This window comes from Passer domesticus, chromosome 24, assembly GCF_036417665.1.
Source record: "Passer domesticus isolate bPasDom1 chromosome 24, bPasDom1.hap1, whole genome shotgun sequence".
NCBI classification, from domain to species: Eukaryota; Metazoa; Chordata; class Aves; order Passeriformes; family Passeridae; genus Passer; species Passer domesticus.
This window is the reverse complement of record NC_087497.1, coordinates 6,364,114-6,382,157: the sequence shown is the minus strand read 5'-3', so window position 1 is coordinate 6,382,157 and position 18,044 is coordinate 6,364,114. Positions and strand designations below refer to the sequence as shown.

Genomic DNA, 18,044 nt, shown 5'->3' with positions numbered 1-18,044 from the left:
CCCCGTGGTGGGGCAGGAGGGGGTCAGGAGCATCCTCTGCAAGAGGAGGAGGAGGAAAGCTCCAGCCAAGAGAGCTCAGGGTTGTTGGGGATGTTCTGAGCCCTGCACTGCTCCTGGCCAGGAGTTACCCCAGCCATGGCCATGACCTGGCTGCTCTCAGGGGTGTGGGCAGTGCTGCTGCTCCACGGCTTTCAAAGATTGCTGCGAGCCTTTGTTTTTTTTCTCAAAGAGTTCCAACAGAAATAAGGGACACTTTATTCTTTGCCTCCTTGTTTTTTTGGCTCCGTGGAGTTCACGAGGAGGAGTCTCTGGGTTTTTTGCAGCCAGCCCAAGAGAATAAAACCATCCAGAGGAGCTTGAACTGGGCTCTGGATATTCCTCTGTTGGAGGCTCTGAAGAAAATGAGATGTGTGGGGGGAAAGTGACCATGAGAGCTGATAACACTCGAGCCCTGGGCAGAGCTCCAGCCTGGGAGCAGGGCTTGTGCTCCACTTTGGTTACAGAGGGTTCCACTCCAAACGTGCAGAATAAATGGGTGGGGAAAAAAACCCACACAGGGAGGGGTTGCCTGCACCTACAGCCGTGCTCTGGTTTGATCCACACACACCTTGGCCCTGGAGAAAATGCAGCAGGATGCTGGGAAGCACCTCCCTGCAGAGCTGGGGTGGCAGGGCTGCCACGTCCTCGGGCTGAGGGGCAGGGAAGCAGAGGCAGGAGGTGGAAAAGGCATTTCCAGCTGTGTGCCCACCCCTGCCCAGCTGTGTGAACAGCCCTGGCTCCCAGCTGAGGGGTCCCCCAGGCCCCTGGGCCAGCCCTGGCCTGGGCAGGAGGGGAGCAGAGGGGTTCTGGTCTGCTCTGGGGACCAGAGGACTGCAAAGGGGACAAAATTAAACAGAAAGCAGCACATGAACCTGCAGAGCTCCATCCTCTGGCTCCAAGGGGCAGGACCTCAGTGGCTCAGGCAGGAGTGACACTTCCAGAGGTGACAGTCTATTACCCTGCAGGGGAAAAGTGGAAGTGTGGAGTCAGAATAAACCCCCTCTTTACCTGCAGGGAAAGGGCAAAAAGCCTCAGGTTTATCTGGCAGCAGGGTTTGTGAAACATGCCAGGGCTGAGGATGGATTCCCTGGGCTGGAAGGCTCCAGGAGCAGCAGGAATGGCCCAGGGCTGGCTCCAAACACCTCGAGCTGAGCCAAGCACGGGCTCCCACAGGCAGGGTGTCACCCAGAGTCCCCAGGGAGGCTCAGGGACAGATCCAGCTGGAAACCAGCTCAGCCTGGGAAGGAGCAGCAGGAATGCTGGAGCAGGGCTGTGCTGGGGACCAGCGCTGGGCTCCGTCACCACCTGGGGACAGCAGAGTTCACCCAGGCCAGCTGTGCACCATGGGTGTCGCTGCTGTCCCCAGGGCTCACCCTGTCTGTGCCACCAGGCTGAGGTCACTCCAGTCGTCTGCAAACACAGGCTGACGTGTTTTGGTGGGCTTGGGTTAATATTTTGCAAGAGCTGCTGTTCCCAAGTTTGTTAGCAGCCCCAGGGCTGCTGCACATGGACAGAAACGATGGGGCAGTGACGTGATTTCCTGCTGAAAAAACCCAAAAAACAAAAACAAAACCACCATAAATGCATTTTCCCAGGGCTGGGAAAGTGAAGCTGGGCTGCAGTGCCCCCCTCACCCCACCACGAGGGACAAGTGCTCTCCTGTGGCTGCAAAACCCCAAAGGCTGCTGTCAGAGACAAAAAACAGGGCTGAAACATGGAGCAAATATTGGTGTGGTGCTGGGAAAAAAGGATGCAGAATGGGAAATAGGGATGCAGAATGGGAAAATAAGAATGCAGAATGGGAAATGGGAATGCAGAATGGGAAATCAGCCCCCACCAGTGCCTCCTTTGCATGAGGCCAGTGCTCCGTGTTTTACAGCACCCTAAAGGTGGCTGTGGGGAAGGAGCCACAGCCTCGGGGGAATCCGGGTGGGCAGCAGCCGTGGGGAGAGGAAGGAGAAACCCCAGGGAAGGGGGAGAAGAACAAAAATTAACCTGAGAATGGGAATGAGGAGAGGGGGCTGGCCCTGCCCTGCACAGAGGGTTTGCCCCTGGGCTGGGTCAGCTGGGCTGAACGAGGCGGCTCCTGGAGGGATAAAAATCCCGTTCCTGGGGGGATAAAAATCCCGTTCCTGGGGGGATAAAAATCCCGCTCCTGGAGGGATAAAAATCCCGCTCCTGGAGGGATAAAAATCCCATTCCTGGGGGGATAAAAATCCCGTTCCTGGAGGGATAAAAATCCCGTTCCTGGCACACACAGGAGCGGTGGGAGCAGTGACCTGGCCTGCTCCATCCCTGCATTCCCATTTCCCATTCCGCATTCCTATTTCCATTCCTCATTCCCATTTCCCACTCCTCATTCCCATTCCCATTTCCATTCCTCATTCCCATTTCCCATTCTCCATTCCCATTTCCCATTCCTCATTCCCATTTCCCATTCTCCATTCCCATTTCCCATTCCACATTCCCATTTCCCATTCCTCATTCCCATTTCCCATTCCCATTTCCCACTCCTCATTCCCATTCCCATTCCTCATTCCCATTTCCATTCCTCATTCCCATTTCCCATTCTCCATTCCCATTTCCCATTCTCCATTCCCATTTCCCATTCTCCATTCCCATTTCCCATTCCACATTCCCATTTCCCATTCCTCATTCCCATTCCCATTCCTCATTCCCATTTCCATTCCTCATTCCCATTTCCCATTCTCCATTCCCATTTCCCATTCTCCATTCCCATTTCCCATTCTCCATTCCCATTTCCCATTCCACATTCCCATTTCCCATTCCTCATTCCCATTTCCCATTCCCATTTCCCACTCCTCATTCCCATTCCCATTCCCATTTCCATTCCTCATTCCCATTTCCCATTCTCCATTCCCATTTCCCATTCTCCATTCCCATTTCCCATTCCACATTCCCATTTCCCATTCCTCATTCCCATTTCCCATTCCCATTTCCCACTCCTCATTCCCATTCCCATTCCCATTTCCCATTCCTCATTCCCATTCCCCATTCTCCATTCCCATTTCCCACTCCTCATTCCCATTCCCATTCCCATTCCTCATTCCTATTTCCATTCTCCATTCCCATTTCCCATTCCCCATTCCCATTCCCATTCCGCATGGCGGCCGATGCTGCCGGCACGGGGCGCGGGGCACAGCGGGTGCGGGCAGGGCGCAGAAGGAGCCGAGAAAAGCAGCGAGGAGCCCGGGGGAGCCCGGGAGCTGCGGGCAGCGGGGCTGCCGGGCTGCGAGCGCCCTGCCGGGGCAGCGGGGAGCGGGGGGAGCCCCGGGAACGGGGCACTGTGAGCTGGGGGGAGCCCCGGGAACGGGGCACCGTGAGCTGGGGGAGCCCCGGGAACGGGGCACCGTGAGCTGGGGGAGCCCCGGGAACGGGGGCACCGTGAGCTGGGGGAGCCCCGGGAACGGAGGCACCGTGAGCGGGGGGAGCCCCGGGAACGGAGGCACCGTGAGCGGGGGGAGCCCATCCCGGACCCGCGGCTCGCAGAGCCGGGAGAGCAAAGCCTCGGAGGGCTCGGGGTCCCGCAGCGAGAACCGGGAGCGGCAGAGCATCACCGGGAGCGGTACAGCATCACCGGGAGCGGCACAGCATCACCGGAGCCTCACCGGGAGTCGGCACAGCCTCACCGGGAGGCACCGGAGCCTCACCGGGTGCAGCACAGCGGCACCGGAGCCTCACCGGGAGGCAGCACAGCATCACCGGGAGGCACCGGAGCCTCACCGGGAGGCAGCACAGCATCACCGGGAGGCACCGGAGCCTCACCGGGTGCAGCACAGCGTCACCGGAGCATCACCGGGAGGCACCGTAGCCTCGCCGGTGGCGGCTCAGCCTCGCTAGGTGTCAGCAGAGCCCCGCCGCCGCTCCCGGCCAGCCGTGACCATCTTTGGTAGCGCAGCCGGGCAGGAAGCGGCGGCCGGGGCTGCTCCTCCTCCTCCTCCTCCTCCTCCTCCTCGCCAACCTGACAACGTGTCCCTGCCCTGCCCGGGACAGGACCTCTCTCCCACCCGCCTCAGGGGGGTCCCGACCCCAGCCCCGCGCTTGCCCCCAGCTTTTGGGGGTCCCGTCGATCCCTCCCAGCCCCCGCCCCCAACCAAACCCCGCCGCTGCAGGACGGGGACGGACCCCTCCCCAAGGGGGTCTCCTCCCCCCTAAACCCCCCCCCCGGCGGCATCTCCAGACCCCAACCTCCAGCCTTGCCCCTCTCCCAGAGCACCCTCACTCCTTTTGGGGGGGTCCCAAGCCACATGAGGACCCCCGTACCCCAACAGCCCACCCCGGGGGTCCCAGAACCCCCCCCCCAGCCCCTCTGGGTGACCCCACGGGGGTCCCGAGCCCCCCAGCCCCTCCGGGGGTCCCAGACGGGGGTCCCAGACCCCCCCCAGCCCCTCCGGGGGTCCCAGACGGGGATCCCAGACCCCCCCAGCCCCTCGGGGGGTCCCGAATCCCCCCGGGGGTCCCGGCCCCCATCCGGCCCCTTGGCCCCGCCCACACGCGAGACCCCGCCCCCTCATACACAGACCACGCCTTCCCTTTAATCCACCAATCGCAGGGCGGCATCCTCCCCGAAGCCACACCCCCCTCGCCGCACCCCTCAAGGGTTCTGGCCACGCCTCCTCCGCCGCCCGCCAATGGCGCGGCGGCTCTCCCGCAGCCCCGCCCCCCGCCGCGCCGCGCCGTGCGCACATCCGGCGCGCGGGGCGGGGGCCGGAAGCGGCGGGCGCGGCGGGGCTGGGCGGCGCCGGGAGCGGCGGAGCGGGAGCGGCACCGGCAGCGGTACGGGCACCGGGATGGGTGTGTGAGCGTGGGCTGAGCGGTACCGGCACCGGGCACGGCGGGGCTGGGGGGCTGAGGGTGGGGGTGAGCGCCACCGGCGTCGGCACCGGGCACGGCCCGGGCTGGCGGTCTGAGGGTGGGGGTGAGCGGCGCCGGTACCGGGCACGGCGGGGCTGAGGGTGTGAGGATGGAGAGAGCGATACGGCGGCGGTACCGGGCACGGCGGGGCTGAGGGTGTGAGGGTGAACGGCGCCGGTACCGGCACCGGGCACGGCCGGGGGTGGGGATTGAGGGTGAGCGGCACCGGTACCGGGACACGGGCAGATCTGGGGGCGGCACCGGAGAGAGTGAGCGGGCACCGGCATCAGCACCAGGCACCGGGAGCGGCACCGGGAGCATCACCGGGAGCGGCACCGGGCACCGGGACCAGCACCGGGAGCGGCACCGCGCGGGCCCTGGGGGATCCCGGGGTGCGGGAGAAGCCCCGGCCCGGTGGAGGCCGGACGCTTTGGGGTGAATTCGGCACGGATCGGTGCAGACGCCCCCGCGGGCGGGGCCCGGTTCCCGGGGCTGCTCCGGTTCCCGGGGCTGCTCCGGTTCCCGGGGCTGCTCCGCTCACCGGCCGGGCAGGCGGGGCCGGCCCGGCTCTCCCCCGCAGCCCGGCTTCCCCTGCTCCCAGCCTGTTGCTGCTTCCTCCCTGCGGGTGCCCGGGGCGGGGGAAATGCGCGATTCCCTCGGGTTCCGGTGGGGAAACCACAATTACCGGGCTGTCCGCACATCCCGGCCCCCGGAGAGCCCCGAGGAGCCCGGGCACGGCTGCGTGTGTCCGCTCTCTGCCAGCCTGGCACGCTGCTGAGCTCTCTGGGAGCCAAAAACGCCCCCGGTTGTTCCTGCGGGGAGTTCAGGCAGGCGGCCGTGCTGGAGCCGCCACGGGAGGGATGCAGAGCAACCCCCAGCTCGGAATTCCTGCTCTGCTCCATCCAGCCCTGCTGGATCCAGCACGGGAGGGATGCAGAGCAACCCCCAGCTCGGAATTCCTGCTCTGGCCCTGCTGAATCCGGCACAGGAGGGATGTGGAGCAAACCCCCAGCTCGGAATTCCTGCCCTGCAGCATCCAGCCCTGCTGGAGCAGGCACAGGAGGGATGTGGAGCAATCCCCCCGCTTGGAATTCCTGCCCTGCTGCATCCAGCCCTGCTGGAGAGGCACGGGAGGGATGCTGAGAAACCCCCCCTGTTCAGAATTCCTGCTCTGGCCCTGCTGGATCCAGCACGGGAGGGATGCTGAGCAACCCCCCCTCTCAGAATTCCTGCTCTGCAGCTCCCTGCTGCATCCAGCCCAGCTCGAGCCCACGTCCTTGGTTACCTCCCTGCTGGATTCACCGCCCTGCCAGGGAAGGGAAGGGAAGTGAGAGGAGTGTGGCAGCTGAGGCTGGCAGGCACAAACCTCCCAATTCACATCATTGTGCTGAAAAAGGAGCCTTTGCTCCAGTGCCAGGCTTTAACCCCCTCTTAACCTGTGGGTAAAGCACCAAGGAACATTTTTGATGGCTTCAGGAGGATGTGTTGTATGGGAGAGCTGGAATAGGGGCCAGATTTTTTTTTTATTTTTTTTTTAAAGCACTCTTGGTTTTCTAAATAAAGTGGATCTGAAATAGAAGGAGCAGCCAGCACGGGTTCTGGCGCAGTGTCAGCAAGTATTGTTGGACTATAAACAGCTGAGATCTCTGTCCTGGCAGCTGCTGGGACCAGCAATAGCTGTCTTGTGTTCATGGCTGCTCCTGACCACCGGCTAAATTCAGGCTTTTGACTCCTGCCTTGCTTCAAATCATTCCTGCCTTGAGGAGCTGAACTGTTTAAAAAAGGAAAAAAAAAATAAAATTCTTTGGGCTTTTGGCAGATATAAACGTTGGAAATCATCCGGTAGCTGATCCCCTGAGATACTCCAGTGTCAGCTCAGGAATAAACTGTGGTGTGTTCCTAATTTAGTTGTCCCATCTTTATTTCTTGTGCCCGTGGAAACAGGAAGTCTCTGATGCAAAGCCGGGGTGTGACAGCAGTGTGGCAGCAGCGTGGGCTGCACTTGCTTTGGCTGTAAAACCAGCATTTGTGTCTTCCAGAACGTCTGAGAAAGGGCTCAGGTTCATGTGCTGTCTCAGGCAGGCGAATAACTTTCATTTTTGGTGTTTTTCTGAGGATTTGCTCGCTCTGAGGCTGCTCCTTGGTGCTCCCCGAGCAGGAAGCTGCTCCTGCTGGGGCGTGCAGGGTTTGGGGTAGCTGATATTTTTTACCAGTAAAATCCCTTCCTTTCATTGCTCTGTTTGTGGCACAGCGTGTCCAGGCCGTGATGGGAATAAAGGGCAGTTGATAGATGAACAAATGTGCTGTGAAAAGGAATGGCCCCTCTGGCCCGCTGCTAATCAAATTGAATTTGAACACGATTTAAACGTGCTGTGTTGTGGTCCTGGGAGGGAGAGCTGCATCTCCAGGCCTGCACAGGGAGCTGGAAAAGTCTCCCTCATCCCTCTGGAGCACAGGGTGATGTGCAGAGCAAAAATGACTCCAGGATGATCTGTAGAACAAAAAAAAAATAAATTACTCTTGGGTGGTCTGTGTGTCTCATCTTCCTCTTGGGAGAAGGGAAGTGAGATCTGATAGTTTGTACTGAGACCTGTGGAGTGGATCTGTCACTTTCTGTGGAATTATTTTACATCCAAACAGGCAGAACACTCTCTAGGTGCAGTCAGGGCAGGCCCGCTGTGGTGTTGTTTTTATTTTCCTTGCTGAGTGGTAATCTCTGGGTGCCAATCTCTGATTTAGTTACAGCTCAATCTTTTTATTTCCCTCCGTGTGGGCATCCAGGCAGCAGAAATAGCTGCATCCACAGGGCAAAGAGCACAGGGAGGGTGAGCCAAGAGGAGGGACTGAGACCCAGGACTTTGGGTTGCCTGCACTTAGCTCTCATTTTGCTGCCAATTTACCACCTGACTTATCTTTTAAGTTGCCCTAATGCCACCCATTAAAAGGAAATTAAAATGAGTTCACCATCTGCCTGACAGCAGCAGGTTTGCAGAGCTGGAGTGGGGCACTGGGAGCTGATGGCTCAGGAGAAACAAGGCAGGACTTGTCAGCTGGAGAGGGAGGATTCCAGTCCCAAGGAATGCGGAGATTTTGGGACATCAATCCCACCCAGAGCCGAGGGGATGTGCTCCTCCAGCAGCTTCCTTTGCTGCTGGGGGTAGGAGGCAGTTTTCCATCTGGATTTTCTGCCCAGTAATCCTGAGCCCAGCTGCAGTTTGCCACTGGGGCTGATCAGATTAGAGCCTGGCCTGGAATGAGCTGGGGATCAGCTCTGCAGAGCAGGGCTCTGTGTGTGCCCTTCCCTGTGGCACAGCTTCCCTGGCAGGTGGCTCTTTTGGGAGGATGTGAAAAATGCATATTTTCTGATGAATATTTTCGCAAATACTGAAATGAATATTGTGTGTGTTACGTTAGAAAGTTACGCTGTGTTAATTGTCCTTAAGTAGTGTGTTAAATATAGTTTCAAGTTATAACATAATGTTAAAATAGAAACTATGTGTCTGGGATATTTTTTTGAAGAAAGGAATGAGGTACTCTCACCGAGATAGCAGGCACAGGACACCTAAATCTGTCAGAGAAAGAGAATTTATTGCTCTGTTATCAGCAGAAACCAACTTCTTCCCACTTTGCTCAACCCTGAAAACGCCACGTTAGGATTAAGGGGAAGAAGTTGGCATTGTCCAGACAGAATCCTTTGTTTGGATGGAATTTATGCATCATGTGTGAGGTGTATGAATGTGCAACAGGCTGTTGTTTTTAAGGGTTAATCCTCTGTTCACCTGTGTCCTTTTTGGGGCTTATTTTGCCCAGAAAAGTACCCAGACTCTCCCTAACTCTGTTTTTATTGTCTCGTATTGTCCTAATCCAAACTGTCCACATTTTTATTACTCTAACTACATTGCTATTTTCATAACCATGTTATTACTATTAACATTTTACCATTTTAAAAGCACTTGGTGTTTCTCACAGGGGCAGAGCCCACCCTTGGTGAGGGCGCTGGCAGCGGGGGCGGCGCAGCCAGCCCTGCTCTCCTGCCTGTTCTGTGCTCTCCCTGCAGGGCTCAGAATTCAAAACGAGAGCTGCTCATTGCTCTGATGACAGAGGGACTGCCTCGGAGTTTCAGCTCCTCTGGACTCTTTTTTTAGAGTTTATCTGGAAGCCATCCAGTCGGGGTTGTGTGCGGTGTCCCCCGGCTCAGCGGGGACAGAGGAGGAAGGCGCTGCTCTTCCTCCTGGCCCCTCGTGCTGCAAAAGGCAGAAAAGGGCTGGGAAAAGGCCTTGTTTGTCTTGTGACATCAGTGCTGGGCTCGTGACTAACGCTGGAGCTGCCCCACATCCTCTGGAAATGAGGTGAAACGTGCACTTGGAAGCGGCAGGGCTGGGGGGGCCTGTGAACAAAAGCAAAACTCCAAAACTCGAGTGGGAACTTGGGGTTTCCTCTCCGAGGGGATCCGGGGCAGCTCAGCTGAGGGAACCCTTGCCTTCCTCCTGGAGCATTCTAGGGAAGGATCCCCTCCTCCAGGCAGGGGTTTGAGCTCCTGCAGGCTGCAGCAACCCCTTCACAAGGAAGCTGTGTCCAGGCCACCGTGGTGATTCATGCTGTAAAATCTTCTGATGGGTGCTGGTAAGATAAAAACGCCCGTGGTGACTTTGCTGCTCCCTCCCTGCATTCCCTGGGCATTACTGTGCCGAGAGCATGACCTGTCTCGTTGCTTGGTGCAAAGCAGTAATTAATGGAAAGTTTATGTGACTTTTAAGACTTTTTCCAGATGACATGCAGCAAATGGTTTGCGTGCCTGGGCCTCTTTCCTGTGTGGTGGCTGCAGAGGAGGCTCTGCAGAGCTGCAGAGGAAGAGCAGGGGCTGTTGTTGCAGAACAGCTCTGCTGCCTCAGCCTGTGCAGCTGCTCCCCTTGGCTGTGCCAGCGTGGCTCAGCCTCTGTGCTGGGGTGATCCTGAGCCCACAGATGCTCCTGGGAGCAGTTCAGGACTCCAGGAGGTCCTTGCAGATGCATTTGGAGGTTCAAACTCGGTAGTTTTCACCGTGAGCTCCCAGCAAAGCAGTTGAGCTGTGTGGTCACAGCTGGGACTTTGGCCAGGAGCTGACTGCAGTGAGAACCTGGGCAGGCCTTTGTGTCGCTTCGAGGTTAGAAAGTGGAAGTTTTATGTCCTTACACACATAAGGAGTCCTTAAAATGGAATAGAAACCATTAAGGAGCGAGTGTGGCAACAGCAAGAGGCTGTTGTGTAACCCTGCTGCCTTTGCTAATGGCAGGGTACACTGCTGGCCATCCTCAGGGTGCAGAGCTGGCCAGGAGTGGTTCTCCTGGGACTGGTAGAGCTTGTACCAGACAGCCCAAAACCCTCTGTGGCACCTGGGCATGGAGGTAATTGTCTCCTGTCCGTGCAGGTTGTGGACAGCAGCAGACATGGAGAGGCTGGTGGAGCGGCTGGAGAAGGCTGTGGAGCGCCTGGAGAACGTGTGCCAAGGCCCTGGCATGTGTGGAGATGCCTCTGCCAAAGGTGAGAGGCCCAGAGCACCTCCCAGGGCAGTGCCAGAGCCGTGCAGAGCTGGCACGGAGCTGGCTCTGGGGGAGCCAGGCTGGAGGGGGCTGCCTGTGGAGACAAAACTCTGTGGCTGCAGCACTTCCTCAGCCCTGGGCTGTGGGTGGGAGGTGCAGCCGGGGCCGTGGCAGCCTGGGGGGTGCTCCTGGTGATCCCTGTGCTCTGCTTTTTCCCACAGGAGTGGCTCAGTACGTGCAGGCTTTCGATGCCCTTCTGGCCGGGCCGGTGGCCGAGTACACCAAGATCAGCAGAGAAGTTGGAGGGGATGTGCAGAAGCACGTAAGGACTCCTGTTCCCCCTCTGCTCCGGGGGTGCTGCCTCTCCTTGGGGCTGGAGGGGCCAAATTTGCTGTCAGAGTCTGCATTCCTCTAGCACTGTATCCCAGGACCTTTAGAGTCCCTGAGGGTTCAAAGCAGACGCCCAGATAACCTCCAGATTCCCTCAGGGTGAATCAAACCTTCTCCTGGAAATCCTTGGGAGCCTGGCTGTGTACAGACCTTGGGGCAGGCCTTTGGGAGGCCTGAGAGCTGCCCAGCCCTGAGCTGTGGTGCCCTGCTGGGGTTCCTCTGGGGATGGGCTCCTGCAGGAATGTGCTGTGGGGTCAGCGTGGCTGGTTCCTCTCAGCTGGGGTGATTTGTTCATGTGCCACAAGGGAATCCCCTCCTGTTTGTGTCTGTCCTTAGGCTGAGATGGTCCATGCAGGCTTGATGAGCGAGAGGGCTCTTCTGGTGGTGGCATCTCAGCACCAGCAGCCAGCAGAGGTGAGTGTCCCCAGTCCTCCCCCAGTTCCTCTTTTGGCCCAGCTGTGCCAGCCTTGTTCCCCCAACACTCCCAGCCACCCCTGACCCCGAGGGCAGAGGTTTCTGACCAGGGATTTCCCACACTCTGAAGGCATGAACTGCTCTGGGTGCTCCCCAGTGCTGGGCAGAACCCTGGGTGTTGGTTCTGGGAGCTGCAGAATTGGCATTTCCCAGCTGTGGCAGCAGCAGTGGAGCTGTCAGAGCAGCCTGGGGCTGTCAGCTCCCAGCCTCTGTCTCCAGTTTCACCTGGCACCAGCTCTGCTCAATCACTGCTCCCTGAGAGCCTGCAGACAGGATCTTGTCTGAGCCACCCTGGCATTTCTGTAGCTCCTGCTTTTCATTATGTGATGCTCAGAGACTTTCAGGCATCAAACTCCTCCAGGAGCAGGGCAGACACTTGTCTCTGCTGAATGGCCTCTGAATACTGGCTGGGCTTTTAGGATTGATTTGTCCTTAGCAGGTAATTTAACACTTTACCCTGGGCTGCTGCTTCTCAGCAGGATGTGTGGCTGAGAATCTGATCCTGAATGCATTGGCTTTTCCCTGCTGAGAACTGTTTTTTCCTGAGCAACAGGATCCCACCTTGCTTTTCTTTGCAGTTATTATCTCAGTGGTGGCTTCTACTGTTACATTGTGGGAGCTGCATTTCTGTGCTCCTTTCCTATTCACTGCAAAACAGATCTGCATCTTTTTCCCCAAAATCAGCGTTGGAGGGTTGTTATGTTCCACCAGGCTTGCTGGGGTGCAGCTCTGCAATCTCTAGCCTGAGAACCTGCTCACAAATCCCACGGACTCGTTATTTAAACAAAGGATTATGAACAAAGAACAGCCTTAATCTAGGGTAGCTCTTTGTGCAGGTTGTCTGGCAGGAGCCTAATTCTGGAGCAGCCAGTTTAAAATGCAAAATGTGTGAGCTCTCAGTGCTTGTGCTGAAGAATTTCCCCATCCTGTGACTGGAATGTGCTGCTGGGCTGGAGCTCCTGAAAGTGTGGCCTGGCCAGCGGTGCTTGGGACCTCTCAGTTTTCATCTAAACAGAGGAAGGAGCAGCAAAAGCAGAAGCTGAGGCTTTGGAAAGCAAGTTTTGCCCAAATTTGTCCCTCTCTGCTGCCACCAGCAGGAGAGTCTCCGATGCTGAAGGGAGGAAAAGTTGTCTCAGAGACATCTCTGGAATCATGGAATTGGCTCTGTGCTGTGCTCTGACCCCAGAGCACTTCTGGCACTTCCAGTCAGCATTCCAAGGGAACAGCACACAGGAACACATTTTTACCATCCAAATACTCGAGAAATAACTAGAATCCTCAAATCTGGCTTGGTGGGGGTGACTTTTGAACTTGCTGGGACTCTGGCTGTGGGACAGGCTGTAGGTGCCAAAGCTGCCCAGCACCCCTTTCTCCAAGGGTTCGTGGAGGAGAGCAAAAATTTAACAAACCGTGTTGGAACAAAAGAACCCAGGAAAGGCAAATGCTATTTCTGTCCTCGTTACTAACAAGCTCTGTCAGTGTCTCCTGGATGGAACATGAGTCACAGTTCTTGGCGTTCTCCCACGGCGCCGATCCGATGGGAGCAGTGACTTCAGCTGGAGGAGCTGGGCTGTGGGAGCAGGAGAGGCCAGGCCTGGACAGAGCTGCAGCAGCCACTGGTGCCAGCTGCAATCAGCATCACCTCAGCTGTGCAGCCATTGCAGAGCCCTGCTAATTAATCCCCCTAATTGTCGCTGTGTGTCGTTGTGCAGAACGCCTTCTCAGAGCTCCTCAAGCCCATCTCGGAGCAGATCCAGGCCGTGCAGAACTTCAGGGAGAAGAACCGTGGCAGCAAACTGTTCAACCACTTGTCAGCAGTCAGTGAGAGCATCCCTGCCCTGGGCTGGGTGGCCATGGTAAGGACTCCTTGCGCAGGGTGTAGTTAGGGTATTTTATGAAAAATCCTTTGCTGGGATTTTTTTCTCCTGAGAAGCCTCAGGAAAGAAATGTGAACAATAACTGTCTGCTGCTGTGGGATGCAACAGGTGCAGCTGTGATTGGTGCATGTTAATTGTTTCTGATTAATGGCCAATCACAATCAGCTGGCTTGGACTCTCTGAGAGTCAGGAGCCTTTGTTATCCCATTCCATTCTTGTTCTTTCTAGCCTTCTCTTGAATCCTTTTCTCTCTATTCTTTTTAATATAGTTTTAGTATATCATTTGAATATAATATATACCATAATATAATAAATCAGCCTTCTGAAACATAAAGTCAAGGTTTTTGTCTCCTCACACAAAACATCAGCCATAGGCAGGGCTTTTCCTTGGGCTCTGGTGGGCTGCTCAGTGCCAACGTGTTCTCTGTGCTCTAGGCCCCAAAGCCTGGTCCTTACGTGAAGGAGATGACTGATGCTGCCATGTTTTACACCAACAGGATCCTCAAGGAGTACAAGGATGTGTAAGTTGAGCTTTTCTCTTGGGGGTGGTGCTGAGCTTGGCCAGCTGGGGCTGCTCCAGCCTCTGCCCACAGCCCTTCCCTCAGCCTCTGGAATCATGGAATTGGCTCTGTGCTGTGCTCTGACCCCAGAGCACTTCTGGCACTTCCAGTCAGCATTCCAAGGGAACAGCACACAGGAACACATTTTTACCATCCAAATACTCGAGAAATAACTAGAATCCTCAAATCTGGCTTGGTGGGGGTGACTTTTGAACTTGCTGGGACTCTGGCTGTGGGACAGGCTGTAGGTGTCAAAGCTGCCCAGCACCCTTTTCTCCAAGGGTTCGTGGAGGAGAGCAAAAATTTAACAAACCGTGTTGCAACAAAAGAACCCAGGAAAGGCAAATGCTATTCCTCCTCTTTGTGTTCTCAGAGATAAGAAACAAGTGGACTGGGTGAAAGCTTACCTGAGCATCTGGACAGAGCTGCAGGCCTACATCAAAGAGTACCACACCACGGGGCTGACCTGGAGCAAAACAGTGAGTGCACAAAGAGAGTGCTGGCTCCGCAGGGAGCCCCGCGGAGCAGCCGTGCCACTGCCTCCCTCTTCTCTGCTCTTCCAGGGTCCTGTGGCCACAGCAGGGGCTAAAGCAGCCCCTGCCCCCCCGGCTGGGCTTGCACCCCCACCCCCAGGGCCTCCCCCTCCTCCTGCCCCCGTGAGCTCCAGCACGGACGACTCGGCCTCGCGCTCGGCGCTCTTCGCGCAGATCAACCGGGGAGAGGGGATCACCTCGGGTAGGTCAGGCCTCGGGGAGGGAGGGACTGCCCTGCTGCTGCTGCTGCTCCTGCTGCTCCCTGCTTTCCTGCTGCCCCTCAGTGCACCTGCTTAAAAAAGGACATAAAATCCCAGTCTGGGACTGGCACTTTGCCAGGGAGAAAGGGAGCGCTCCTGGGGGAGAATTGTCACCCTCGTCTGGCAGGTGGAGCAAGGCATGAACTGCCAGCTGTAAATCCCTGAGGCTGAGCCCTTTGGTTGCCTGCATCTTTCTGGTACAAAAAGTGCAATTTGGCAGCTGTTGTTTGCACAGTTTTTCCCTTTTTTGTGTTACCTGGTGGGCACAGCAGTTCATGGGGTGCTGGGCTCAGGGCTTCTCCCAGCTGCAGAGTGGAAGAGCTGGCACACTCTGGGTCTGTGGTTCACACTGTGCTCTTGTCAATATTGCACCAGCATTTCCTGCTTCCTCCTTCCCTTCCTGCCACTCACGCTTGGGCTCAGCTTAGCCCCAGTGTCAGGAGTTTATTTGTGCTTTGACAAGTGTTATCTTGACTGGTGTAACTGGTGCTTGGGGAGCTGGCTCTCAGGTTTGCCTTCTCTTGCAGGCTTGAGGCACGTCTCAGATGACATGAAAACCCACAAGAATCCAGCCCTGAAGAACCAAGGGGGCCCCGTGAGAACTGGCCCCAAACCCTTCACTGCTCCCAAACCTGCCTGTAATGCTAATCCCTCCCCAAAGGCACCTCCATTGCTAGAATTAGAAGGCAAAAAGTGGAGAGTGGTGAGTGCCTGGTGCTGGCAGGGGTGGGTTGGAGGGATGGGAGCTTTGGAGAAGCAAAGGGGGCTCTTCTGGACAACTTTCTCCTAAGAGGCACCAGCCTGAAGGCACCTGTTTGTTTCTAAAGGGGTTTTAATGGGTTAATTGCTCTGCATTCAGAAAATGAAGGGTGTTTCCCCTGCCTTTCCAGGAAAACCAGGAGAATGCCACTAACCTGGTCATCAGTGACACAGAGTTGAAGCAGGTAGCATATGTGTTCAAGTGCACAAACAGCACACTCCAAATCAAGGGCAAGATCAACTCCATCACCCTCGGTGAGTGGGGAGAGCCCTGGGAGCTGCTCCTGCCTGCTGCTGTGTGAGCAGGAGCTGGAGCCTCCAAAACCTCTGTGCCCTCATCTGCTTTTCTTTGCAGACAACTGCAAGAAGCTGGGCCTGGTGTTTGATGACGTGGTGGGCATTGTGGAGATCATCAACAGCAGGGATGTTAAAGTTCAGGTGAGGGGCCTGGTCTCTCTCTGGCTCTGGAGCAGTTGCATTTCCAGCCCAGGAGTGTGCAGCTGAGGAGAATACCCATGAAACACCACCTGTCCCTTGGGAAAGGGCTGACATTTGTGTCTTTGAGCTGTTTCAGGGTTTGGTAGAAAGCACATTTGGCTGCCAAAGCAGGAGGCCAGCAGCAGGTTTTATTCCAGTTCAGTGTGGGTGTCTGATTTGGGATGGTCAGTTTGCCCAGTGCTGGCTCAGGTTTTGTTCTGAAGAGGTCAGAACATGAAACTGGGGAAAATTTAAAACAAAAACTTTGGATTTTTGCTAAAGGTGGAAATATCTGAATCAAGGGGAGGGCTTGGACTCAAACCTCTTGCCCTGAAAGAAAACACACCAAAAAATGCTGTGGCTGTCCAGTTTAAGCTAATTCTGCTCTGGCCCTGCCAGGTCATGGGTAAAGTGCCAACAATTTCCATCAACAAGACAGATGGGTGCCACGTGTACCTGAGCAAGAGCTCCCTGGACTGCGAGATCGTCAGTGCCAAGTCCTCAGAGATGAACGTGCTCATCCCCACCGAGGGGGGAGACTTTGTAAGTGCAGCCTGGGAATCCCCCTGCAGCCCTGCTGGGGCTGGGGGCTGCAGGAGCTCTGCCTTGCTAAAGCCCTGCAGGGAGTGTTGGTTACAGTGGGGGGAAGTTGGTGGAGTTTGGAGGTTGTGAGTGATGATCTGATTTATAAAAATAGCAAAAAAAAATCATCTGTAAATAAGATTATTGCTGGTTTGTGAGAGCTGCTTCTTCCTCAGGATCTCCTGGGGGCAAGAGAAAAGAAATGCCTGAAGCAGTGGGAGTGGTTACTAATGTCAGCCATGAACTGATTTTTGACAACAGCTTTCTGTTTTCACCCTCCAGACTGAATTCCCTGTCCCAGAACAGTTCAAGACAGTGTGGAACGGTCAGAAGTTGGTTACCACTGTGACAGAAATTGCTGGCTAAGCCCAAAAGCTCCAAGGCTCACGCCCTCCCCTGGCCCTGCTGTGGGACAAATCTGCTTTCAGATGATTCTCTTAGATTCCTTGTACCTTTCTGCTCTCAAACTGCTTCTCCTCTACCCGAGAGACACAGCTGCCTGCCATCTCTGAGCTTCCTCTGCCTGGGGCTTGGGGTGCTGGCGGGGCAGTGCTTGTCACCTCTCTCAGCAGGAAGGTTTCTTTTTTCTCTCCCCTTGTCCCATCTAACTGCACCACAGGTGAACTTCACAGCCAGTCCTGGCAGTTGGCTTTCAGAGTGTTGTTTTTGTATTGCCTTTAAGCAAAACTGTTGATGTGAGAGGAATGTTGTCCCCTTTTTAAGGAGTGTCTCTTGGAGGCCACAGCCCCAGCTGTCCTGGCAGCTCCTGCAGGCTGCTCCCTGCAGCTCCCTGCAGCCACCACAGCACGTGGGAACGGTTTTGTGGGACCAAAGGCTGAGGAGCTGGGCCACTCCCACCCTGATTTCTCTTGCATCATTCCCACTAGCTCGGTGCATTCCAGATTGTGCCATGACAGGAGGCTTCCATGCCCCAGTGCCACAGGAGGGCTGCAGTGCTGTCACCACGGCAGCCTGGCTGGCAGCTTGGAGCTGAGCACCTCTCATCCCACCAGCCCTCCACCTCCACAAGGCAACCTTTGCCCCAGGGCTTCCTTCCTGGAGCAGCTGAGCTCGGGTTCAGTCTGCCAGGATGGCTTTTCTGAGCTGGGCCCTTCCCCAGAGGAAGGAGCTCCTCCATTCCAGGTCAGCAGTGCAGAGCTGTACATACCAGAGTTGGATCCAGTGGGTTCATCACTCTCTTCCTCACCTGCAATCAGCCCCCTCTGAATCCTCCCCCTTTTATCCCCCCTGTTGCTTGGCTCTTTATTTTGGTGGAAGCTTGCAGCCTCTGCTCCAGGGCCCTGGAGCAGAGGGATGGATCACACAGTACTGTACTGCCCCACAAAGGGAGCTGCACGTGCTTTGACCTTCATTTTTCCAACGCCTCGGGTGGCATAAGCAAATCTTAAATGCATTTCTTCTGTAAAGTGTCAATGTTCTTTTTCTCTAGTACAAAACTTACAAAAACAAAACAAAAAAAATTATGCAATTTTTTTATTTTGAAACTGTCCTGTGACTTGTACTTGTCTTCTCCTGAGGCTTGTGAAAAAAACCTTTCTTATGTACTTAAAATTATACAGAAGATAGAATAAAGTTAATGCCAACTTGCTCATTACTGTGGCTCTTGTCTCTTTCTGGGGGCACACAGGAGCCAGGCAGGACCAGCTCCCCCTCTCTGCCTGGCCCTGCCCTGATTCCT

At 56.0% G+C, this 18,044-nt stretch overlaps 1 protein-coding gene and 1 long non-coding RNA gene across 2 annotated transcripts; one reads left to right on the top strand and one right to left on the bottom strand.

Moving 5' to 3' along the window:
* Positions 1-213: 213 nt before the first annotated feature.
* LOC135285656 (uncharacterized) lies at positions 214-2,169 on the bottom strand. Its single transcript, XR_010350423.1, has 3 exons — positions 2,035-2,169; positions 1,413-1,582; positions 214-998 (listed from the first exon to the last, which is right to left on the bottom strand). It is a non-coding gene; the product is annotated as an uncharacterized LOC135285656 (long non-coding RNA).
* Positions 2,170-4,704: 2,535 nt separating this feature from the next.
* CAP1 (cyclase associated actin cytoskeleton regulatory protein 1) lies at positions 4,705-17,960 on the top strand. The gene is made up of 13 exons (XM_064398142.1): positions 4,705-4,836; positions 10,322-10,434; positions 10,655-10,755; positions 11,160-11,237; positions 13,010-13,153; positions 13,610-13,695; positions 14,108-14,213; positions 14,298-14,469; positions 15,055-15,230; positions 15,418-15,541; positions 15,642-15,724; positions 16,163-16,306; positions 16,628-17,960. The coding sequence occupies exons 2-13, from the start codon at positions 10,341-10,343 to the stop codon at positions 16,709-16,711; spliced, it is 1,392 nt and encodes a 463-aa protein (XP_064254212.1). The 5' UTR covers positions 4,705-4,836; positions 10,322-10,340; the 3' UTR covers positions 16,712-17,960.
* Positions 17,961-18,044: the final 84 nt, after the last annotated feature.